The sequence below is a fragment of the Cervus canadensis genome, chromosome 21, assembly GCF_019320065.1.
Source record: "Cervus canadensis isolate Bull #8, Minnesota chromosome 21, ASM1932006v1, whole genome shotgun sequence".
Taxonomy (NCBI): Eukaryota; Metazoa; Chordata; class Mammalia; order Artiodactyla; family Cervidae; genus Cervus; species Cervus canadensis.
In genome coordinates, this window is record NC_057406.1 from 55,706,112 (window position 1) to 55,732,538 (window position 26,427).

At 45.3% G+C, this 26,427-nt stretch overlaps 1 protein-coding gene across 2 annotated transcripts in view; it reads right to left on the reverse strand.

Moving 5' to 3' along the window:
* LARGE1 (LARGE xylosyl- and glucuronyltransferase 1) overlaps window positions 1-26,427 on the reverse strand; it is a 605,065-nt gene that overhangs the window by 329,124 nt on the left and 249,514 nt on the right. For both annotated transcript variants that reach the window (XM_043439875.1, XM_043439876.1), the window contains one exon: window positions 11,338-11,639. In XM_043439875.1, coding sequence (XP_043295810.1) covers window positions 11,338-11,639 — 302 coding nt within the window. The remainder of the gene's footprint in view (window positions 1-11,337; window positions 11,640-26,427) is intronic.

The window sequence follows — 26,427 nt, forward strand, 5'->3', positions numbered from 1 at the left end:
GGTCCCATCACTTCATGGTGAACAGAAGGGGAAAAAGCAGAAGCAGAGACAGACTTTATTTTCTTGGGCTCCAAAATCACTGCAGATGGTGAGTGCAGCCATGAAATAAAAAGACACTTGCTCCTTGGAAGGAAAGCTATGACGGACCTAGAAAGTGTATCAAAAAGCAGAGACATCACTTTGCTGACAAAGGTCCGTCTAGTCAAAACTATGATTTTTCCAGTAGTCACGTACTGATGTGCGAGTTGGATCATAAAGAAGCTGAGCACCGAAGAATTGATGCTTTTGTACTGTGGTGTTGCAGAAGACTCTCGAGGGTCCATTGGACTGCAAGATCTAACCAGTCGATCCTACAGGAAATCAGCCCTGAATATTCATTGGAAGGACTGACACTGATGCTACAATACTTTGGCCACCTGATGGGAAGAGCTGACTCACTGGAAAAGACCCTGATGCTGGGAAAGACGAAGGCAAAAGGGGAAGGGGACAACAGAGGATGAGATGGTTGGATGGCATCAGACTCAATGGACATGAGTTTGAGCAAAGTCCGGGAGATAGTGAAGGACAGGGAAGCCTGGCTTGCTGTGGCCCATGGGGTGGAAAAGAGTCAGACATGACTCTGACTGAACAACAACAATAACAAACTGTGTCCCTCCTGCCTCTGGTTTCTGGTTGAGTTTGGTCAATGGGAGACCTCAGCGGGAATCCAAAGCCCCTCTCCCGCTTTACCTCTAGTTCTGGTTCTACAAGTCCTCCTCCTGCCCCTGCAGGCCCAGGGGTTGTGGTGACTCCCTCCTGGGAACTTTACAACCCTCACTGGTTCCCCTGAACCCTGCCCATGCCCCTGGCCCTGTGTTAAATCCTCTCCCCACCTTTTCTGAGTGTGCCCCCTGTTTCTTGCCAGGACCTGACTAATTCTGGTGACTATTCCTCAGCACCCCATTTTCCCTGGGGGCTAGAAGGGGATCTCTGATGACTTTGGGGCATCCACAGATGTATCACTGATCCCTAAGGCAAAGCAAGGCAGAAGGGCATCCAAATAATAAACCTGAGAATGGATAATTGTAGGTATAAATTGGAAGGGACATGCCCTAGAGATCCAGTGATTAGGACTCAGTGTTTTTACTGCCGAGGGCTGGGTTTGATCCTTGCTTAGGGAACTAAGATTCCAAAAGCCATGCAGTGTGGCCAAAATACATTTTTTTTTACCTTAAATAAATGTTAAGGCTCTATACAAAATTCTCAGACACAGGGACTGCAAGATTTTTTATAAGGAAAGCTTCCTGCTTTCTCCCTTTAGTCATCAATACGATGCTGCAAGCTGTACCTGGATATACAGGGAAGAGTGCCAGGGCTGTGAACTGGGCTTCATTCCTGATGCCACTGGGGTCAAGTAAGTGACCTTCACTTTTGGGGCCTGCAGGAAGAATTCGGGCATGACATAGGTGCTTTTAGAGAGGTTGATGTGCCAGGCACTGTCTGGGCTCAAAGGATAGACAGCTCAATCGGCCTTTGTTCCCCAAGTCAAGTGAAAAGGGAGAAATACAGTCAAGCAGACAATCCCATCAGAGACTGCGGATAGATATGTCCACAGGCTCAGTGTCCCTGCCCCGCCCCCCAGAGCAGTCAGCAGCATGGAGACCAAGCAGATGCAGGATGAACTTCCAGCAGAAGACACTACAGTTACTAGACCAGGGCAACACTCACTCCAATCTCCAGAGTCAGCAGGGATTCATCACTATGTCAGCCTCCCCATAACCTGAGAGAGAACTGCCCTCCAAGAGGAGAGAGTCCCATAGCGCTGTTTGCTCATACATGCATGCAGGAGAAGAGCTGCTGTCCCAAATGAAATTTGGACCAAACTAATAAGGGATGTGGCAAGCTGTGGCCTGGACAGGAGTAAATACCACTCTGCTCGCCCTGCTTCCACCACTGACACCATTAGCAGAGACCTAAAGCTCAGGTACTCCCCTCAGGGTATTCTGCCTGGGGGCACAAATGCAGTGAAAGCCTCTGCTAACTGCGAGCCTGTGGGAGTGGGAGTGAGAGGGGAACCTATTTAAATGCTAGCATGTGATGCGGGATGGGGGGGAAAGTCAAGGCTAGGTCCAGATTCTGGACTGCAGCTGCTGGGGACAGGGGCAGGGAGGCAGGACCTCCCAGAGGATAGATGCTGTCGTGGCAGCTGGGGAGAGGCATACAGCTGGCTGCAGAGTCCATTTCCCCAGTTAGTGGGGAAAACCCAACAAGGGTAGAGAGACCTTGGTTTGAGCTACAATGTCAACACAAGTCACTGTGTGATCTTGGAACAGCTGCTTTATATCCCTGAACCTCATTGACTCACCTGTAAAATAGAGATAAAAATAGATACCCCACTGGAAAACCGAGGGGATCAGACACATAAGTGCATGACTGAATTGATGCTTGTTCACGTCACTGACTGCATACGCAGCACAAAGAGAAGCTGAGCATCGTCCCCTGGCTTTACCTTCCTCATCTGTAAAATGGGGACACAGTACTACTTACCCTCAAGGGGCCATTGAGGATAAGTGGTCCTCAAACTCTAACATCTATCAGAAGCCCTGGAGGGTTTGTTAACACAGAGCGTGGGGTCCTTCCCCCCAAGTTCCTCATTCAGGAGGTTCTGTAGGAGCCTGAGGATTTCCCCCGTCCAGGTGATGCTGACGCAGCCGGTCTAGGGACCCAACTCAAGAACCACTCTACCTAAAGCTCTCTGAGGAGTGTCTCTGGTTAAACACTCCACAGACGTTAGCTGCGATTCTGATGGGAGAGGAGGAGGAGTGTCCACAGAATCTGTTTCCGACTTGCTCTGAGGAGGACCACCCCTCTCCTACAGAACAGGGAGAGGCAGTGCTCTGCCCACAGCTACCCCAGTCTGCCATGGCCTTGGAGCTGATGACTCCTCCAGGGTGAGAAAAGGCAGAGGGAGGAGAACATGCAATGTAGGCCTCTCCTGCACAAAGGTAAAGCCCTGGAAGTCAGAAGAGCCAGACGGTGGCCCTAGCTCTTCCTCTGGCCAGCTGGGTGATCCTGGACAAGTGACTTAACCTCTCTGGTCCTCAGTGACTCCTTTATAAAAAGAGGGATTCAGAGGCCCCCAGCCAGGCCAGTGAGCCAGCTCGGAAACAGATGCCCCACCCCTGATCAAGCCTTCGGCTGAGGCAGCCCCAGCAGATGCTTGAACTGCAACCTCAGGAGAGACCTGGAGCCACAACCCCCAGCTAAGCTGCTCCCAGATTCCCAACTTTCAGAATCTATGAGATAATAAAATGCATGTGGCATAAAACTGTTAAGTTTTGGGAATAAGTTGCCCCGAAGCAATAAATAATATACTCAAGGGAGGCATCTGAAAGGCCACACTTAGAGCTTGGGTCCCTGAAAATCACTGCGGAAAAAAGTCCTACTAGGTATAGTCCAGTGGGCTTCCCAGGTGGTGCTAATGATAAAGAACCTGCCTGCCAATGCAGGAGATCCAAGAGACTCGGGTTTAATTCCTGAGTCAGGAAGATCCCCTAGAGGAAGAAATGGGGGAACACTCCAGTATTCTTGCCTAGAAAACCCCACGGACAGAGGAGCCCAGCGGGCTATAGTCCATGGAGTGGCAGAGATTGGGGCAGGACTGAAGCGGCTTCATGTGGAGATACCTTCTAGTACAAGGCTCCCTAGTTCAAGGGCTTGACATTTAGGGGAAAATATTTTAGCAGATTTATGTCCTTGAAGGAGCCTCAAAGACTACATATGAAGCTAATGAAATGTGAATCCAAAGGCTGTATGAGTATCTTCCAATAGTGACACGGTGTATGAAAGGATCTCAGACAAACCCCTTCACTGTGGGGTAATTATAGAAAGACCCTGAAGATGAAGTAAAAACAAAAAGATCAAAATTCTGTTGGGTTTGTTAGGGGCCCAGAAAATGCAGGTAAGAGGTGTCAAGGTTTATAAACATAAAACCTAAAGCAAAATGCTCAACTCCTACTGAGCTGACAAATGCAGTCACAATCTGGCAGGCACCGTAAAACAACCCAACTTCTTTTTAAAGAACAGTCAGGTCTTTGCTTAGACCACAGAGGAATGAGTACCCCCATAGGGCTGCAACAGCCCCCAAGCTGAAAGGTGACCCCCACATCATTCATGCCTGTCACCCAGAAGCCTTCTGAGATGAGGCACCTGTCAGGCAGAGAATAAGGACTGCAGCTCTGAGCTGATGGAGCACTGGTCCCAGTAGCTCTAATTCACTTTTCAGCACAGTGGTTCAAAGCATAGGCTCTAGGAAGCAAACTGCCTAGGTTTAAATGTGACCTCCACCTCTTCCTAGCAGTATGACATTGCCATAATTATTCAACTTTTCTCAGTGGTAGCTTTCTACCCTATAAAAAAAGGAACGTATGTTATGCAGATTAAATGAGATATTTCATGTAAGTTTTAGCATGCTGTTTCCTACACTTGCAGGACTCAATACATGTTCACTTTTGTTATTATTCCATTGCTATTACAATTTTGAATACAGTTCAAAGCATGGGATAGAAGGAAAGAGATACTTCCTCAAGCAGTGGTCTGACATCAGCCACTACCATTCACCTGACTTTCCATAATAACAATATCAATTGCTGCTGTTTCAGTTCTTTGGCATTCCTTCCATTCAGAGGTGGGGTGTATGCCCTTCTCCCTTCAAAGTGGGTGGGATTTTGTAACTGTTTCAACCAGCAGACTATACTACGGACAAAAGTGACATGGTGACTTTTGAGATCAGGTCATTAATGTGTTTCTGTTCTGCCTTGCTCACTGGAATACTCGTCCTTAAAGCCATCAGCTGCTGGAAGTAGCTGACCATCCTGGAGCCGCCATGCAGTGAGGAAGCCCAAACCAGCCACGCAGAGAGACCACATGGAAGGCCCCAAATCCGTAACAGTGAAGAAAGACGCCGGGCCAGCGCCCACAGCTCCAACCCTCGCCGTTCCAGCTCCAGACACCAACCAACTGCACAGGCCCTTCCACCCGCCAGAATCACTCAGCTAAGCCCTTCTCAAATCCCTCACTCACAGACACCATGAGCGCTAACAAAATGATGGGTGCTGTTTTAAGCCATTATGTTTTAGGTGATCTCTTAGGCAGCAGTTGGGAACTGGAAGATTCATAATAAGCATATGTGACACCCATCCAGGGTTACTGTCCCACCTGCTATCTCATTTCATCCTCACAAATGCACAGGGAAGAACACATTATTAAAAAAAAAAAAAAAAACACATTATTATTCTTATTTCGTAATAATGAAACCGACTCCAAGAGAGTAACTGAACTGCCCCAGGTCACATGGCTAGTGAGTGGCAAAGTGAAGATTTCTGGTGAGACATTCTGAGTCCAGTTTACAGTTTTTCTGCTGAACCATGGCTGACTCCCAGAATAGACCAGAACCAGAAACGCAAGGAAAATGCACACATCTGTACAAACAGTGGCTGAAGTGGAGATCAAAGAGGGTCATTCTGTTCCGAGCCCAGACGCACACAGAAACCAGTCCCTCATGGAAGCAGAACTGCCCCGACAACAGAAATATGCAGGAAGAAAATGGGCAGCAGCGACTGGAAGGGGACATCATTAGGAAACAATAAGAGGGCACAAGGTCTGGGAAAAGGCCCTGATTTCTATCACCAGCTATCTCCACTGACAGCCCAGGCGTCGTTACAGAAGGGCTTTCAGAAATACTTGTCACAGCCCAGAGAAGTTTCAGCACCACCAGAGATGATGACAACGTCCCTAGTTACGAGGCCCTGCACGCTGACAGGGTGTCAGGACCAGCTTGAGCACTTGTAACCACAAGTGCTGCCGAAGGAGGAGGATTCTATTTTGACTCCGCTGACTGACATTTCTTGTTTGCCTCTATGGAATTTTCCCTAAAATCTTTAAAGATGCCAAATGATGGAAACAGAAGAAGTATCCTGTTAATAGGTCTAAAGCCAGCATCTCGGGGCACGTGTGCCCCTGGAGGAGACAACATTGAAATAAGATGCCAGCAGGCCAGGACTTGTTAATTCATCTGTGGAACCTCTGAACAGAATCCAGGGTTCATCACAGGTGAATTCCACCAAAAATTAACTAAGAAGTAACATTATCAAGACACACACAGAGTATAAGAAACAGATAAGGACTTCTCTGGCACTCCAGTGGTTAAGACTCTGAGCAGGGATGGGTTCAATCCCTGGTCAAAGAACTAAGGTCCCACATGCCATGGGGTGTGCTCAATAAATAAATGCACAAAACCTAATTCTCAGGTGTAAAAGACTAAAAAATAAGTTATGGTAGCAACAAGCCCAAGATCTTTATCTCTCAAAGAGCATAGGGATAATTTACTTTGAAAGTGAAAGTGAAAAAAAAAAGAAAAAAAAGAAAGAAAGTGAAAGTGAAGTCGCTCAGTCGTGTCCGACTCTTTGTGACCCCATGGACTGCAGTCCACCAGGCTCCTCCATCCATGGGATTTTCCAGGCAAGAGTACTGGAGTGGGTTGCCATTTCCTTCTCCAGGGGATCTTCCTGACCCAGGGATTGAACCCAGGTCTCCCGCATTGTAGGCAGACACTTTCACCGTCTGAGCCACCAGGGAAGCAGTAGGTTCTACTATCTCAGAATCACTTGGACACAAAATTTTAATAATTAAATTTTGGGTCCCAATCTCAGAGATTCTCAATCAGTAGGATGGATGGGTTTCATGAATATGCATGTTTGGTTATGTAATTCTAATGTACAACCCAGTTTGGTAACTACTAACTTGACAGAGAATGTTCACTGTAACCATAATATCGGTTCTCTAGTAGCCAAGGGCTTCCCTGATGGCTCAGACGGTAAAGAATCTGCCTGCAATGCAGGCGGCCTGGGTTTGTTCCCTGTGTCTGAAAGAGCCCCAGAGAAGAAAATGGCTACCCGCTCCAGTATTCTTGTCTGGAGAATTCCATGGACAGAGGATCCTGGCAGACTATGGTCCATGGGATCACACAGAGTTGGACAGAACCGAGTGACTAACACTTTCACTTTCTAGCAGCAGAACTCCAAAATGTTAACAGAGAATATGGTTTCCTTGAAGGAAAAAAAAAAAAAAAAAAAAATCTGTTTTCTAGGCTCCCTTGCAGCTAGGTGGCAGCTAAAGGTACCAGCCAAATGAAGTTCTGCCAATGTGATCCAAAAGGGACTGACTGTGAAATTTCTAAGACATGTTCTTAAAACAAGCTGATACACTCACCCTTCCTGGTAGTTGGAATGTGACTGACAGAGTTGAAGCTCTGACAGTCATTAAAGACATGCAATGACCTTGAGAATGCCAGTCAAGCCAGGTGGGTGAAAAGATAAAGGAAGACTGCATTCCAGATATGAACATCCCTACACCAACAGCCTCCAGACTTCTTACATGTAAAGAGAAATAAGGTGCAAAGTAGCTGTTACTTGGAACTGTTTGATAAATCACAGTGAAATCAGCTACTAACACAACTAATGATGCTACTGTTTGCCTAAAGTTCTAGTACACATTGTTACTACTGAAACAGTTTGAGGCAAGAACTTTTAATCCATAACATACAAACAAAGAAACCAACACACAGAAGAGTGAGATAAAGTGCTCAGAGCCTCACCACCATCAAGGTAGGAAGGGAGCCAGATTGGGCTCCTGTCTCCCACTTTGAAAGCCTTTTTTAAAAGAAATTGGGGTACAACTGTTTTACAATGCTTTGTTGGTTTCTGCTCTATGACGAAGTGAACCAGTTCTCTGTATACATAAAACCCCTCCCTCTTGGATCTCCCTCTCATCCATCAAAAACACATGCACCCCAATGTTCATCACAGCACTGTTTATAACAGTCAGGATATGAAAGCTACCTGAATGTCCACTGACAGATGAATGGATAAAAGAAGATGTGGTACATATATACATTAGTGAAATATTATTCAGACATATAAAGGAATGAAATTGGGTCATCTGCAGAGATGTGGATGAACCTAGAGTCCGTCATACAGAGTGAAGTCAGAAAGAGAAAAACAAACATTATACATCAACACATGTATGTGGAATCTAGAATAATGGTACAGATGAACCTATTTGCAGGGCAGGAATAAAAAGCCAGTGGTCTTTTGCCCACACTATTTTGTGGGGCACTTAGGGCAGAAGCCCTCTTTAGAAATAGGATACGTGTATCTCAGAAAGCTGAGCAGGAGAGGGAAGCCAATGGCCACACAGGCAACAGCAGGAAGAGGAATCCTCTGTTTTCACCCTCTGTTACATTTGCACCCTCCCATTTTTTCCTTTTCTATTTTTCACTTCCTTAATCTTACCCAGTGGTTTAAGTCGGTCTGAGTCATAATAATGTAAACACATTCGAGGAAAAGCATTTCCTCCCCTGGGCCAGCCCACATTCTAAACTGATGTCATGACCATAAGCCGAGAGCAGAGAACCTGAAAGAAATCAAACCAGCCTTCACTAAGACAGGAAAAGATGATCCCCAAGTTAGGGCCCACCCCAGATCAGCCCAGATCATGAGAATTTAACTGTTAAAGTTGCTAAGTGCTCATTTTCAAAGATGTAAAACAGAGGTCTTCCATAACAGAGGCCACTGGCAATGGTGGTGGACGATTAAATGAGACTGGCCTGGCATACAGTCAGTACCTAATTATAGGAAGCAGATCACTAGGCAATTTAACATAATTCCGGTCTTATGCGGTCCTGAATGCATACCATGCCTTGCCTAACCCATTGATTCTTTTCCTAGATAGAAGGAAGAATGAAGAATTATGCAGTTAACAAAATGACTAGCTGGCTCTCTACTCCCCAACAGCACCCCCAAGCAATCTGGCAGGTGGACCATGCAGGCAAGATAACACTTGGAGGAGTCAGTCACACGATGGAGAAGGATGCAGAACCCAGCTTCCTGCTACGATGACTCAATGAGATTCTCCCCTTCTCCCCTTTCCCCTTTAAAACCTGTAGGACTTCCGTGGTGGTTGGCTGGTGAAGAATCCAGTTGCCAATACAGGGGACACGGGCTCGATTCCTGGTCCAGGAAGATCCCACATGCTGTGGGGCAACTAAGCCTGTGTGCCACTGTTACTGAGCCCCCTCACTTAGAGCCCACGCTCCACCACAGTGAGAAGCCCGTGTAAGCTGGAGAAGTAACCCCCACTGGCCGCAACTAGAGAAAACCCGCACACAGCAATGAAGACCCAGCACAGCCAAAAATAAATACATAAATGAACAAATTTTTTTACAAAGTGAAACAAAAATGAAATTTATTAAGGAAAAAAACTATCATGGCAGAACACAATCTTCAGAGTCGGGCTCGGGTCCTGAGTTCACCTTCTCCCCAGATTTAGGATTAAAGCATCTTTCCTTTCTATTAATACTTGCCTCTCAAATTATTGACTTTTGAATGGTGAGCAGACAAACCTGAGTTTGGGAGCAAATGGAATTTGTCTTTTTGTCGACCATCTCTTCCTGACTTCCCACCTCAGAAGGTAAGAGCCAGAAGAAAGGGAATTTTGTCTCTTTTCCCATCACTGCTATTTCCTAGCACAGAAAACAGTGTGAGATCCACAACAGAGACTCAACAAATACTTGTTGGATGAATGATGATGATACTGCAGCCACTTCCCTGCCCGGGTTCTCTGGGCTCACCTGGTCAACCATCTCACCATGCCCTAAATCCTCTCTTGCTTGACAGAGTCTCGCTTCACATTTTTCCTACTCACACACACAATCCTCATAGGACATCCTCCATCTACCTTTCTCCACCTCTCCACCAGCCCACACTTCAACCAGCCTGGAGAATCCACAAGAAATCATCCAGTCCTCTCCCTGACCATTATAGTCTAGAATCCCCTCCCTGACCTTGCATAGACCTGAGTCTACATCACTTCATAACTAAGCCCTGTATCTGTTTATGACACACTACACAGTCTCACTGACATCACTAAAAACCCTCTTCACACGAACAGCATCTTATAGTTCACAAACTCTTTTCTCTTCAGGGAGTTCAAAGTCTAAACATTATGAGAATGTGGTCAAGAAATGGAATAAACAAACATCAGGTAATACCTGTCTGTAGCTAACTAAAAATAACAAAAATAACCCACAACTGAAAACATAGTCTATACCAGACAGTATTTGTGGCTTTCTCTGGCCATCCCACTTCCTTTTCACAATACTGCATGAAGCAGGTGTTATTTTCTAAAGTTTATTGAGGAGGCACATCTGAAGTTCAGAGAGGTTGGGTAACTTGTTCAAGCACTCACAGCAAAAGCCAACAGAGCTGGGAAACAAACTCAGGCTTCTTTATCGCAAAAGGTCTTGCTCTTAACAAGGAGGGGCTTCTCTGGTGGCTTAGATAGTAAAGAATCTGCCTGCAATGCAGGAGACCCAGGTTCGATCCCTGGGTCAGGAAGATCTCCTGGAGAAGGGCATAGCAACCCACTCCAGCATTCTTGCCTGGAGAATCCCATGGACAGAGAAACCTGGAGGGCTACAGTCCATGGGGTCTCAGAGAGTCAGCCACGACTGAGTGACTAACTCTCAACAGAGATGCTCTAATTTCCCTCCACTAGGACTGGAAGCAGAAAGTGTGTGTGTGTGTGTGTGTGTGTGTGTGTGTGTGTGTGTGTGTGTGTGTGTGTGTGTGTGTGTGTGTGTGTGTGTGTGTGTGTGTGTGTGTGTGTGTGTGTCCTCATGCACATTCAGCGCACACATAAGCACAGATGTATGAAGGAGGGGCTGAGGGGCAGCAAGGAGGGGCAGGGCAGTGGGTAAGTTTTTCAAACGACCGAAGAGTTGCTAAGAAAGCCAGCATGCCCTAAAAGGGGGAAAATGATGGAAAGCCATCAAAGTTCAAAAAACTGCTTTAGATGAGCAAGTCTCTGGTTCTGAATTACAGAAGCTGAGTGTAAAGTGAGAATGAGGTCCAGGGGAACTGCCCAGCTGGGCCGCAGGCCAGGGACACCACTCCCACTGGAGGCTAAGAAACAGGGCCCCCAGGATGACAGCTAGAAATTCTGAGCATGCCAAAACGAGCTGCAAAGAAACAAGCAGCAGTTTCCATCATCTGGCTGCTCTTAATACCTCTGTGGTGCAGGCTTTCTTATCCCCATTTTTCAGATGAGGAAAACTGAGGCTGAGGCTTAAACAATCTGCAAGGCAAAGTGAGTAATCAGGCCAGATTCACGCCCAGGCCTGATTCACGCACGCCAGCTCTTCCCAGGCCCCTGGCCATGCTTCCAGGAGGCGCTGGCCAGGGGCCAGGGTGGGCAGTGGGGGGCTGGGTCCTTGGAAGGTTCCCAGGGCTCTTTCTTTACCTCGCACTTCTCCACGACCGGCTGCTGCCCGCACTCGGAGCTGTTGCCCGCCACGATGCCGGCGCGAAGACTCTCACTGTCGCCGGTGCCCTCCTCCATGGAGTAGGTCTTAGAGTGGTTGCCACGCCGGTGGGACGGGCTGCGGCCCTGGGCCAAGCTGAGCTGCCGGCGGAGGGCACGGTTCTCCTCCTCCACCTCGCGCACGCGCACCTCCAGGCTCTCGCGCTCCCGCTGGCTGGACGCAGTGTACCGGGGGCTGTGCGGCTGGGCCTCCGGCGGGGACAGAGACACCGGCCTCCCATCTGTGGGCACGGAGAGATGCGAGGAGTTAAGGTCGAGGAAAACAACGTGAGCCCCACCACGTACCCGGGACATCCAGACTCCTCTCACAGTCCCACTGAGAAGGGGAAGCAGGTGGAAAGTGAGTTATAAATGTATGCATCCAGAGTGAACTGGGAACAGAGTTGAAAACAGAATGACTTGCCATGAGGGTAAAAAACTAACATGCTGCTTAACTATTTACCATCACCGAGACCTAAGAGCCCATTGACAAGATAAAGCTGTGGTGTATACACTTGGGAACATTACTCAGCCATGGAAGGAAAGAAAGAATGCCATTTGCAGCAAGATGGATGGACCTGGATATTATCATACTAAGTCACAGGCAAATATCATATGATATCTACTATATGTAGAATCTAAAATATGACACAAACCAACTTATTTATGAAACACAAAGAGACTCAAGAGACTTAGAAAACAAACTTAGGTTATGAAAAGGGATATGGAGAGTAAATTAGGAGTTTGGGATTGGAAGATTCAAACTACGATATATAAAATAAACAAGGTCTTAGTGTACGGCATGGGGAGCTATATACAAAACCCTGTAATAAACCATAATGGAAAAGAATATGAAAAAGAATATGTATATATGTATAACTGATTCACTTTGTTGTAAAGCAGAAACACAATATTGTAAATCAACTATACTTCAATTAAAAAAAAAAACAACTAACAGACTGTTTAGAGAAGACAATTGTAATTTTCCTAATTAAATCCACTGTCTTCTTTTCCCTACTGGGCACATTTCCAGGTAGATATTCTTGTTAGCAATAAAATATGAATATGAAGGAGGAGGCAGTGGGAGGGAAGAAGAATGGGGGTGGGTAGGAGGAAGTGGAGAAGAGCAAAAGGAAGAGAAGAAATAAAAAGGAGAAATATTAACTACTAAGTTTATTTAGTTCTTCCTATGTAAACTCCTATTCATCCTTCAAAACCCAGTTTCTGAAGCATCACCTCTCAAGGGAAGCCTTCAATTTTCAGATAAAATATCTATCAGCATATTTCAACACAGCACTAAGACCAATATGTACCTATCATACTGGATTTGGTAAATTGTTTTACTAAATGTTTCCTATGAAGATGGAGAGCTTAATAAGGATAGAAACTGGGTCTTACTTATCTTTGTGGTAACATTATATCTGATAAATGCTGGCATGGTGGATGCATCTGTCCATGCCAAGAGTAAGATAGTTACATGCAGAAAGGAGGAAGGAAGCAGGAGCATAATCATGTAACTGAATGCCAGAAACAGTCTATACACGGTCAGAAACCAAACAGAGAGGGCAACTACGTCTCCCAAAGTCACACAAACGGAACGCAGGGGGATCAGAATTTGTACCCAAGATACGCTTGTCTCAGAGCCTGTGCATGCTCCACTTAAATGCAGTTCCATAAAAGGCCACATAGAGAGCCATGGATTTAAAAATTAATACGAAAGCCCCATCTCTAAGGATACTTAGCATAACTCCTTGTATACAGTAGGTGCTCAATGCAGTCTTATGGTTGAGGAGCTGCAGGGACACAAGACACACCTCCAAACTGTCCCATGCTGCAGAAATCCCGGGATCCAGCTACAACACAGCTGCTCAGAGACAACCAAGCAAAAATCACGTCTCTAGAAAATTACCCTCTCAGCCGCCTGCTAAAAAAAAAAACAAAAAAAAAAACACGCTCTTTTTTTCCCACTTGGAGTTTTTCTCCTCCCTGCCCAGGCCCCACTGAGCTTGCAGACTGTCCCAGGGAGACTCTGTGACTCACAAAACTTGAGGATCAAAGAGTGTGATGAATTACACCCTGTGAGTTTCACCTGTGTTGCCTTGCTGCGCCGGCCTCTGCCCAGGGCCTTTTGATGTGTCTCTGGGTTTGCACAAACACAACTCCTTTTTTCTCTCTTAATCACCTCAGGGTAAAACACCTGAGCTCCGGGTCCTCTGCCATCCACACAGCAAATACGACTCGCTGAATTCCACTCCTCGGGACCACAGATCAAAGGCTGAGGCAGTGTGTGTGGGGACGTGAAATCACAGGTTGATTAGGACTGCATTGTTACCAAGCTCTCTGATTACAAGCTCTACCCAGGCTTTTGAAACCTGTCTCCTTGCTTGGTAAAACCAAATTAGTTTCACTGAAAACGAAGAAGAAAAGGTAGCAACAGCAATTGTGTTTTCTCAGCCAACATTGACCCTTCCAGCAGGGGCAAGGAAGATGACCACCTGGCTTCCATCAGTGGGCAGGACAGTTAGGTTTTATACCTGCTATGCCTCTGTGTGGGGCTGGGTAGTTGACACTGGTAATGTCCGGTTATCACAGCACAAGCAGGTGGAAATTGGTGTCCCCATTACAGATGAGGGAACTGAGCCTCTAAAAGCTTAAGCCATGTTCCCCTCGTGCTGACAGGAAACAAGGTCTCTGTGACTGCATGTGGCCGAGCTCCTGCATTTAGGCCCTGAATTGGAGGTATAGTTGTTCTGGTGTCTCAGGGGTCTTCTCTTTTCTGAAAGGACCATGGCATATTTGGGGAGGAACCCAGGAGGCTCTGGAAGCCCACCCAGAGCCTTCAGGATCCCAGAAGCTCTGGAAGAAAATATAACAAATGGAAACTCTAATAAACTTGTTCTTTAGAGGGATTAAATGCTCTCAACTTTGGTTTTCCGTTCTCTGAAATGAGAGTGGAAACGCTCACTCTGCAAGGATAATAGAAGTGTAAGTAAGACACTGAAATACCAACCATTTGGCCTTTCATTGGAAGGCATTTGGTGTCAATTAGTTCCTGCAACCCCTGTCCAAGGAGTGGACATAACCACCTGGTTATGGCCAAAATGAGCTGATGATGTAGATTAGGGCACTGAGGGCTCTCCATCTCCTGAATACAGGCTGTTCTCCGAGTGGTCCTTGGGAGCAAGTGGCCAGCAAACTTTCACTTTGATATGTGGCATCCCTGCACCACCTTCCCTTCACCCTTAGGCAGGTCAAATTTCATCCAGAGGCAAGAGAGAAAAGCAAACAGGGTTCCCATGGGGACCCGGTCACTTCCTCTAGCTCCTCTCCCCAAAGCTCCGCATTTTGCGTTATTTCTAATTCTTTGATTATGTGTTCGTTAAAGACACAATTATGTAATCCCGAAGCAGTTCTAAATCCAGGGTAGTGAGGGGGAAAATACTTTCAGTAACCTGTGTCCATTTCCTGCTTTAAATCCCAGCTGTTTTTAACCAAACAAAGCTCTCAAAGACTTGCAGGTGTCTTCTCTACCATAAAACTCCATAAATTTGTCATCGATGAAGTCACATAAAAATAATACAGTAATAAAAGCCAGGCCTCAAGGACGGGGGAGCTGATGTTGGAGAAAGCAACATGCTTGACTGTGCCCAGTGCCTGGCACCTAAGAAGTGCTCAGTAAACAGCAGGGTTGGAGACGGGAGGGAGATTCGAAAGGGAGGGGATATATGTATACCCATGGCTGATTCATGTCGAGGTGTGACAGAAAACAAAATTCTGGACAGCAGTTATCCTTCAATTAAAAAACAAATTAAAAAAAATAATAATTGGAATTGCTGGCTTGTATGTGTGTTTGTCTGAACGGTGTGTCCCCTTGAGCAGGAGCCTTCACCTTCCTCAGCTGGTTTTTCATCCTGACAGGGAGTGTCCTGGAGATGTGCCCCAACAACGCTTCCCGGCTCTAACTTCCCAGGAGCTCGAGTACAGATGGACCCTCCGTCTCTAGCCCGAGCGACCCATCCAGTGCTGCGTGGGCAGAAATCAAGACGGCGGGGCCCACTGCCCTGCCACGCTCACAGCTCATCCCAGTTGCATTCAGCCTGACTCTGGCTTTTATTCCTGGACTCCTCTCCTCTCTGGCTCCTGCCCCTTTTGCTCCTTCTTCTCCTAACCCTCTGGAGGTCGGTGAGCGGAGAGTTAGGACAGTGCAAGCTCTGATCTCTTAGAAGTGGCCTGAACATCTCTGTGATGTTTTCTGGACCCTGGTCTCTCCCATCACATGGGACTTTATGGCCTATGGAAACTACTGTACCCACATCAATCATTTGTCACGCCGGCAGTGGGGAAGCTTTCCCCTCCAATCCAGCTTGGATAAAATTCCAGCCCAATACACATGCCGAGTACACAGCCTGCCCCACATGCAACTCATCACCTGAATTCAACCAAGCAGTCTATACACTAGTCACCAAGACAGGTCTACTGGTGCGTGTGGTTCCACACCTGCAGATTCAACCAACTCAGATCGTGTAGTACTGAGATACGTATTTGTGGAAAAAATCTGCACGTTGAGGATCAGCACAGTTCAAACCTGTGTCATTCAAGGATCAACTGTACTTACAAAGTGCCCTCATTATAATCTTAATTGCTGGGGGAAGTGGGAGAGACAGCCAAGAAAAGCAAACAAATCGCATCTATTCCTAAGAACACAGGGTTTGGAATAAGAAAAGGCTGAGTCTGAATTGTGGCATTGCTACCCATTTATAGCTGTGTGTGAGTCACTCAGTCATCTTCAGCTCTGTGTGACTCCAGGGACTGTGGTCCACCCAGCACCTCTGTCCCTGGGATTTTGCCAGGCAAGAGTACTGGAGTGGGTTTCCCTTCTGGCAAAGTACTTACCTTCTGTGACTCCCTGTCCCCATATGTAGAATGGGGGACATGGGTGTGTGTGTGTGTGTGTGAGACAAGCATATTACCCAGCATCAGGCCTATTCAGAGTAGACACTCAAGTTTCCCCTTTCCACCCACCCCACCAAATCTGGAGGCATGACACATAAAGACATGGTGAAGAGGATCCCTCATTTCTGAGCCCCTTTGACCTTTGCTTTTCTGTTACCTTTCCTTCCAGGCTTTTTTTTTTTTTTGATCTACACTCAATTTGTACACAGAGAACATCTTTATCACATAATGCCTGTATGTTTTGCTCTACAGTTCAGCCCACTTTTAAAATGTCAAACAAGACATCATTCGAAATCTCAGTTGACAACATCTTCCTCCTCCCTCCTAAACTTCTTAAAAAACATGAATTTATCACTGGATTTGAATCTCTGAATCCACTTGAGATGAATGTTCTGAATTAAGAATCAAAACATCTAAGATTCAGAACAAAAAAGGTAAATTGAAAATCAACCTCCGTGCAGTGCGGTGACAGAGATTAGGGACTTGGCATCCAGAACGTCCTAAGTGATGATCTGAATCAATTTGTGTGTGCTGAAATCTCTCTGGAGAGCTGGCGTTTCACACTGTGATATCCATCATTGAAAATGGATAGAACTGGGTGGGGGCTTGTTAATGGGGGCAGGGCCCCTCAGCCCTGAGGCCATCCATGTTGGGGGCTCACACCAGCCCCTTCCAGAGGTGACACCCCTAGATCTTTCTAGGCAAGGACACCAGAGTCCCTGCACTCATGCTCAGATTTCATGAAGGCTGTCTTTGCCCACCCGCCCCCCGCCACACCGCCCTGCAACTACATCATCCTACCCGTGATGAAGACACTGCATTCCTAACCTTTATACAGCAAAATCCCCCTACGTACAATCTGTTGCCAGGGCCTGCCAATTTTCCCTTCCTGATGTTTGAAGCACTTGTTTCTCATTCTATTTCAAGCATTCCATCTCAAACCCAGCCTTTTAATGGTATCCTAAAACAGGGGTCAAACTTTTTCTATAAACGCCCAGAGACTAAATATATTTTACTTTGCAGGCCATGCAGTCTTGAATGCAAGGACTCACCTTTGAATGGCAGCACAAAAGCAGACACAGAAATTCCTAACTTATTCCTAATGAGTATGGCTGTGTTCCAACAAAACTTTATTTAAAACAACAAGTGCTGGGCCGGATTTAGCCTGCAAGCCCTACCTAGCTTGTGGGCCATTGTTCCAGCACATTGGTCTCCTCAGTTTGTCTCCCCACGTCCAACCTCTCTCTGTTCCAGCCAGCCTTACTCACAGGCGCCAGGGATCATGTTCTTAATGAGAACTCTATTCCCATCACATTTTGCAATTTGAAAAACGTACGGAAGCCACTCCGTCTGCTTCAACGTCATCAATCAAACACTCGGTCAGTTCCTACTGAGTACGTGTCCAGTGCTCAGAGGCTGTGTCATTTCATTTTAATTCATACAACTCTTTAAATGAAGTGGGTGTTCTCACTGTGTTAGACAAACGGGAAAAAGAAGAAGAAACAGGCTCAAGATTTAACTTGTTTAGTGGCATCCCAGCCACAAACAGCGAAGGGAGCAATCTGAACCCAGGTTCACTGGCTCCAGATCAATTTCTCTATTTGCCCCAACCATAATGTTTCCTATTTGCCCCTCTCCAAACAAGTACAGCCTAGTTTGTCATTTCTTCTGCTTCATCTCTTGGTCCCTTAGGCCAGTGGTTCTCAGTCTTGGCTACCATTACAATCCCTTGAGAAACAACAACAACAACAAAAACTCCCATGTTAATTAGCTCAGAATCTCTGGAGATTAAGGTCTAGATATCAGAATTTTAAGAAGCACCAGCCTCCTGGTTCTCCTGTGTATCTGAGGTTGAGAAATGCTGGCTTAGGAATTTCCCCCAGTTCTCAGGCTGAGATACCACAAGCCCCAGCCACCACCATTTGCTCCTTAAGGCAAATTTAAGAAACTGGCTTAGATACAAAGAGGTCTTTAGCAGCACTGCTCCACTTAATTCTGGCGCTGCTCTAACCCAGGGCCCAGCTTCTTTGCTTGAGTCTCTATTATATTCTTAGAAGCTCCCATCATGTAACCCAGGGAAGCTTAATTTCCTTTATACCCTTAGGCTACCTGGTCTTCTAGCTCCTCCAAGTTTGGGGCTGATTTTGCTGCTATCAATCCCCCTTCCTTCCAGGATGAGAGTTCTTCCTAAAGCAGGGCCCTATGACTGCAGCAGCCAGAACTTCCAGCTTCCTTGATTCACCCAGACACCCAAGACCAAAAGGTCACTTCATTCCAATGACTTCTCCAACTCCTCATCTTCCACCTAAGGTTCTGCTCATTAAGGACTCATTTTGTCATTTTAAAAAACACAATGCCCTTCTTTCAATCAACATAAAACTTCACGTGCGTATATGCTAAGTCGCTTCAGTCGTCTGACTCTTGGCAACCCCAAGGACTGTAGCCCACCAGGCTCCTCTGTCCATGAGATTCTCCAAGCAAGAAAACTGGAGTGGGGTGCTGTGCCCTCCTCCAGGGGTACTTCCCAACCCAGGGATGGAATCTGCATCTTTTAGGTCTCCTGCATAGGCAGGTGGGTTCTTTACCACTGGGGCCACCTGGGAAGCTCAAAACCTTCATACCCTCCTTCAATGCATTTTGAAATTGCAAAATAAATTAAATACTGTGGCCAAAGTCATTTTAGAAAAATTTAGAAATCTCAGTCCAACCCTGAAAGTTGCACATTTTAGTGAAAGTCACTCAGTTGTGTCCGACTTTTTGTGACCCCATGGAATATACAGTCCATGGAATTCTCCAGGCCAGAATACGGGAGTGGGTAGCCATTTCCTTCTCTCCAGGGGATCTTCCCAACCCAGGGATAGATCCCAGGCCTCCCGCAGTGCAGGCAGATAAAACTGTTGTTAAATTTTAATCACTGGAGCCCCAGGTAACAGTTGATTCTACTGACATGTCACAAGTCCAGGTGTCACTAATTCTTGGTAGTTGATAGTTTCAGAGAAAGACACAGGTCTGGATAGAGCCATTTTCCAAAGTTCTGGAATTGTGGAATCAGACTCACCCAGAGAAGAGAAATGGGAGTGATGATAAGAAAAGGCTGCTTACTTGCTATGGGATAAATAGGGTATGTTTCACCCCAAGATTCCCCAAAGGCATTTTCTGGAAGTCATGTTCAGCAACCAAAGCAAACTTGAGTTCAAGCAAAGACCCTGGAGATCATCTGGCAAAGATCAAACACAACAGTAAGGAAAGAGTGCCCCACAAGCTTCTAAAAAGAATTTCCTTGTATATTTTGGAGATTAATTAATTCTTTATCAATTGCTTCATTTGCTAATAATTTATCCTATTCTGAGGGCTGAGTTTTCACCTTGCTTATAGTTTCCTCTGTGTGCAAAAGCTTTTAAGTTTGATTAGGTCCCATTTGTTTATTTGTTTTTATTGCCATTATTCTAGGGAGTAGGTCATAGAGGATCTTGCTGTGATGTATGTCAGAGAGTGTTCTATGTTTTCCTCTAAGAGTTTTATAGTTTCTGGTCTTACATTTAGGTCTTTAATCCATTTTGAGTTTATTTTTGCGTATGGTGTTAGGAGGTGTTCTAATTCCATTCTTTTACACGTAGTTGACCAGTTTTCCCATCTCCAAAATATACAAGAAGCTCATGCAGCTCAATACCAGCAAAACAAACAACCCAATCAAAAAGTGGGCAGAAGACCTAAACAGACATCTCTCCAAAGAAGACACAGAAGCCGTTCTCCAAAGAAGATGGCTAATAAACACATGAAAAGATGCTCAACATTGCTCATTATTAGAGAAATGCAAATAAAAACCACAATGAGGTATCATCGCACACCGGTCAGAATGGCTATCATCAAAAAGTATACAGACAATAAATGCTAGAGAGGGTGTGGAGAAAAGGGAATGCTCTTAGACTGTTGGTGGAATGTAAATTGATACAGTCCCTATGGAGAGCAGTATGGAGATTCCTTAAAAACTAGGAATAAAGCCACTACATGACCTAATCATTCCATTACTCGGCATACACCTCGAGGAAACCAGAACTGACAAAGACACACGTACCCCAATGTTCACTGCAGCACTACTTACAATAGCTAGGACACAGAAGCAACCCAGGTGTTTATCAGTAGATGAATTGACAAGGAAGTCGTGGTACATATATACAGTAGAATATTACTTAGCTACAAGAAGGAACACATTTGAGTCAGTTTTAATGAGGTGGATGACCCTAGAGCCTGTTACAGTGAAGTAAGTCAAAAAGAGCAAGACGAATGTCATATTAATGTATATATGGAACTTGGAAAGATAGCACTAATGATCCTGCTTGAAGGGCAGCCAAGGAAACAGACATTTGGACACAGTGGGGGAAGGAGAGGGTGGGATGATACGAGAGAACAGCATTGAAACATACACGTTACCGTATGTAAAACAGCCAGCCACCGGGAGTTTGTTGTATGATGCAAGGAACCCAGAGCCAGTGCTCTTTGACAACCTAGAGGGGTGGAATGGGGAGGGACGTGGGATTGGGGTTCAAGAGGGAGGGGACATACATATAACTAATGCCAATTCATGTTGATGTATGGCAAAAACCATCACAATATTGTAAAGTAATTATCTTCTAATTAAAAAAATAAAATATACTAAAAAGAAAAAAAAAAAAGCAGAAAAGAACTGCAACCAGCAGGCTAGGAAAAGTGGCCTAGATTCATCTCATTGTAATAGATTTTTCCTTCATGAAACTGTTTTCCAGAACCTTGTCTTAAAGAGCTTCATTAAGTCAAGAAAATGAAGACATTTTTAGCACCAATTTGCTGTCTCCCTAGCTGGGTTTTGGCTAGTGTGCTTAAAGGTATCCTAATAAGCAACAATGTCAGTGGTTTGCCCCTTGAAACTTCAGGATCAATGATTTCAAAGCTTCAGATGTGTTTTTTTTTTTTTTTTGCCAAATATCCTAAATTCTGAAAGTCGGAGACAGTTGGTCTTTGAACCACTGTTATTATAGCAGAATAACTGAATCTTTCTGCTTCTAAATCTGGCCAATCTTATTTCTCTTTGATGTCCAAAGAACCTAAGTATTAACAGAAAGACTTTGTTGGTAGCATTGAAATCGTCACCAAACAAGACAAAGTATAATGTATTTAGGGCTCTATTTTTTATATAATTGAATGACATGGCAGCAGCATTGAGTTCTTAGATCACTTAGGTAGTTTAGAAAACAGCTATTGGAGGTTAACAATACTGTGCATCCCAGAAAATGTGGTATTTATTCCAATCTCAAGAATTAACCAGCGTGTGAGAGCAAAATAAATTCACATTCCCATCACCTTTGATCACTCTCTGCCCCCATTGAGTTCATTAACTTCAATCATGTTTTTCTTGCGTAGCCTCAAAGACGTCCAGCTTTACTGGTGATCTTCAATGGCTGTTTCCTGCCCCACGGTCCCTTGAGACATAGTTCATACACTTGGAATAGTTGGAAAAAGTTCCCTCTATTAGGAGAGACTTCAAAACCAGAAGCAAAATGAGCACAATGATTTTATCCTTTGCAAAGTGTGAAATGGACATACCACCCCAAGTTACCAACCAACATGGCCTTTGATTGAATAATCAGACCCAGAAATATTCTAGAATTCCTCCTTATAATTTCCTTTCTGGCAGTACTCAAGATAAACGACTTCATATTTTTCCACTGATCTATTTTTTTTTAACCTTAGCAATAAATGTGCTATTTTATATGAAATATTCATAGCCCTTATAAAATCCCACTAATATGTTCCAAGAGTAGCAAATCATATATGTTGGAAAGAATCATATTTTACAGTAAACCATTCTTAATGAAGCTTACTTTTTTTTTTTTTTGGTAACTAAAATCTTGTTCACATCAAGAAAGCTACATGGAATGGACTCTTTGAGGTTTTAAATTTTATATCCATCACACTAAGGATACTGAAAACTATTCTTTTCTAAAAATGTGAACTCATACTTGGCGTAAGCTTCACATTGTCATTCTTGGTGGCATTTTTACTCATCAAAAAACAATGAAAAAGAATTTTAATGGGGAGTATTGACAAGAATATCTGGTTTGGATTATGGAGGGATAGAAGATTTCAATGGCAGGCAGCAGCTGCATCAGGGCTCAAGACAAACCTACAAAGCCCTCACTCATCCATTCTGCTCCCTTCTCTCCCCAGGGCTCTTTGTTGCTATTGTTGTTTAGTTGCTAAGTTGTGTCCGACTCTTTTGCGACTCCATGTACTGTAGCCTGCCAGACTCTTCTGTCCATGGGATTTTCCAGGCAAGAATACTGGAGTGGGTTGTCATTTCCTTCCCCAGGGGTTCTTCCCCATCTGGGGATCAAACCCATGTCTCTTGCATTAGCAGGTGGATTTTCTACCACTGAGCCACCAGTGAACCAGCCCCCCCCCCACCCCCAGGGCTCCTAGGTTATCTCATTTTAGGGGTGAAGTGTCAGAGCGGAATTCAGATCTAGGGAAAAGAGTCAAGGACTCTTGTAAAAAGGACTCAGAAGAATGACTGCCTTCTAGCAGGCATGCATCTTTCACTGCACCGTGTCAGACTTGAAGGACAGTGCTCCGCTCATCTAGGGAAGAAGGGGACAACCAAACAGCACAGCTAGACTTGGATAGTCTCCTGTGTTTGGAGGATGTTCTGGGAGTGAAAAAGGAAAACTGAGTGCAAAACATGACCAGACGTTGAGACAGTATGCTCCAAGCTCTATGTCAGTGATGGTGATCACTGTGCTTACCCGCCACAGCATCTGAAATGAGGCATATGCCAGTCTCAGCAAAGGCTCTCTCTCTGGGCCGCATATGAGTGAGGCCCAACATAGGGGGAAAACCCCATTTCCCATCTCTGGTGTTTCAGGAGGTCTTGCGTCATGTCAGTGAGGACTGGCTTGATCTGCATCAGGTTTGCTGGGCTCTCTGACACACCTCATCTACATTGAACTGGCTCTGAGACATAGCCACTGCTCTTCATGCAAACCTCATGCAGAAAGTGCTGCCTCAGGAGAACCCAACTTGGCCTGCAGTGTTCATGATATAGTTAGACCTGATGAAATACCGAGGAAAAGGAGTTGGAAAGCAGATCAGTAGAAAGAGTTATCCAAGACAAGCAGGACCCTCGATATGCATGGTTAAAGTCTGGAATGGCTACGGAGCCCACCACCAGCACCAGTAGTTGCCAGAAAGAATATTCCTACATCTCTCCAAAGAAGACATACAGATGACCAAGAGGCACATGAGAAGATGCTCAACATCACTCATTATTAGAGAAATGCAAATCAAAACTGTTACTACAATTGAAGTATCACCCCACACTGGTCAAAATGGCCATCATCAAAAAATCTATAAACAATAAATGCTGGAGAGGGTGTGGAGAAAAGGGAGCCCTCTTGCACTGTTGGTGGGAATGTAAACTGATACAGCCTCTATGGAGAACAACATGGACATTCCTTAAATAACTAAAATTAGAACTATCACAGGACCCAGGAATCCTACTTCTGGGTATATACCCTGAGAAAAACATAATTCATAATGACACATTGTACCCCAATGTTCATTGCAGCACTATTTACAATAGCCAGGACAAGGAAGCAACCCAAATGTCCATCAACAGATGAATGGATAAAGAAGATGTGGTCCATATACACAGTGGACTATTACTCAACCAGAAAAAGGCACAAAACTGGCTCATTTGCAGAGTTGTGGAAGCACCTAGAATCTGTCATGCAGAGTGAAGTACATCAGAAAGAGAAAAAAAAAAAAAATATTGTATATTAACACATGTATGTGGAATTTATAAAAATGGTACAGATGAACCTATTTCCAGGGCAGGAATAGAGATGAAGACATAGAAAGTGGACATGCGGACATGGGGAAAGGTTAGGGTGGGATGAATTGGGAGACTGGGATTGACAATATACACAACCATGTGTAAAACAGCTAGTGGGAACCTGCTTATAGCACAGGGAGGTCAGCTTGGTGCTCCGATGACCTAGGTGGTTGGGAAAAGGGAGGTGGGGGGAGCCTCCAGAGGGAGGGGATAGATATAACACACACAGCTGATTCACTTCATTGTACAGCAGAAACTGTAAAGCAATTATACTTCAATAATAAAAGAGAATATTCCAACACATTTCAAAGACCAGAGGAAGCGAGTATTTTTGTGAATGCGGTTGATTCTTCCAACAGCATCCCCTTCCTGTAAACTGCCACGTCACCTAAATCAATGTTACCATCCTCGGCTCAATTGTAAATTAAAAACAAGAGAAAGCAAGCAAAAGCCTGCCTGAGCATCCCGTTGCCTATAAATGACTGCTCTGCTTTTCTCTCTCTCCTATTCCTTTCTTCACAGTCTCCAATGCCCTCCTTATCAGTTTGACTTAAAGTTATACTCCAATTGCCATGAGCATCTATTAATACATGGAGACAAAATTTTAAAAAAGAAGAAGAAAAACCCTTATCATCCTTTTTTCACCCTTTCCTGACAAATCCAAACTATCCCTTGGGAGGAAATCAGAAATGAAGCATGAGGTTTTATCAGCATAGATTGGGGGCAGGGATAGAAAGAAGATTTTTATCAGGAGTTCAGTTTGACAGAAATAGTATTTTATCAGGATGGGCACTTGGCAAAGATAAGACATTACCAAGAGCAAGATAGATGCTTGGGTAAAATATCGTGCTAATACCTATTAAGAAAAAGCTGCCATCTCTACTTTTGACAGATTGTTATTTTCTCCCAAGTCCTACTCCAGGGGTAATGGAGATTTTTCTAGAAGGTGCTTCCAAACTTATCACAGAGGCAAAAAGAATAAAATGAAGTACTCTCAACTCAGCTCCACCAGGACGCAAAGCCAGGAGTTTCCTTGGCAAGTTCAAAGAAGTATGGGCTTGGGTGCAGGGAGCACCTAAAGAGCACCCGAGGGATACCTGGGTGGTGGTGCTCCAGGACCAGACTGCAACTCCTGGCCACAGATAAAGACCCCCTGGCAAGCCAGAGGCCCACCCGAGGCTGTACTAATGGGACTAACCTCAGAGGCCACGTCAAGATGGGGACATTGGAGAGGATCTATCAAGAGGAAATCCTTATTCACAGGGCTTTCTGGAACTGCTCTTGAAATCTCCTGCACTTTCTGACTCCATTTTCTGCCTGAAGTGTACCTCCAAGAACCAGGGATCTTCACTACCCAGTTATCTCCAAAGCCCTTACACAAGGAAGCCCTGTGCTAAGCTGCTGGCTGGCACCACTAGCAACTGGGATGAGCATTAAGTGTTTGTGCTGTTCCCTTTGCAGGTCTCGTCACCTGGTGAATTATCATTGCCTCTCCAATGCCTGGTTCAAAAGTCCCTTCAAGGCAGCCTTATCCCATCTGCCCAGAGTGGGTTGGCTGCTCTGTTCCTCTCCCAGTAACTAGATTTCCTGGAACCCCCTACCATGGATCTAAGGTGATGGGTCTTACTACATTTGTAGCAGCTGTTCCTGCAAACTGCTTGGCACCAGGACTCTCATCCCCTCAGCACCTGTTCAAGGCAGATACTATGCCAGGGAAGGCAGGGACCACATTAAGCCACTTTAGTTTCCTGAAGGTCCAGCACCAGGTCTGTAAGTGATAGGCATTCTTATATGCTCCCAACCGCGGAAACAAGATGACGACATGAGTGAAGTGATGTCCCCACATCCAAAGAGAGCCTTTCCTGGGACTTCCCTGGTGGTCCAGTGGTTAAGACTCTGGCTCCCACCTGGTCAGGGAACTAGATCCTACATGCCACAACTAAAGGTCCTGCGTGCCATAACTAAGACCCGGTGCAGCCAAACAAAACAGCAAAACAGATTACAGCCCTTCCTAAACCTTCTGCTCCCCACTTCAGTCAACAGCATTACTGCTGTTCCCAATGCAACAGGGCAAAAACCTAGGGCTCATCCCTGAATTTCTTCCCTCACTTTCCACACACGCTGCGTGAGCAATGTGTCGGAATGTTGGCTCTGCCTTCAAAGTACACCCCGAATCCACAATCTGTTCACCACCACCACGCAAGTCCCAG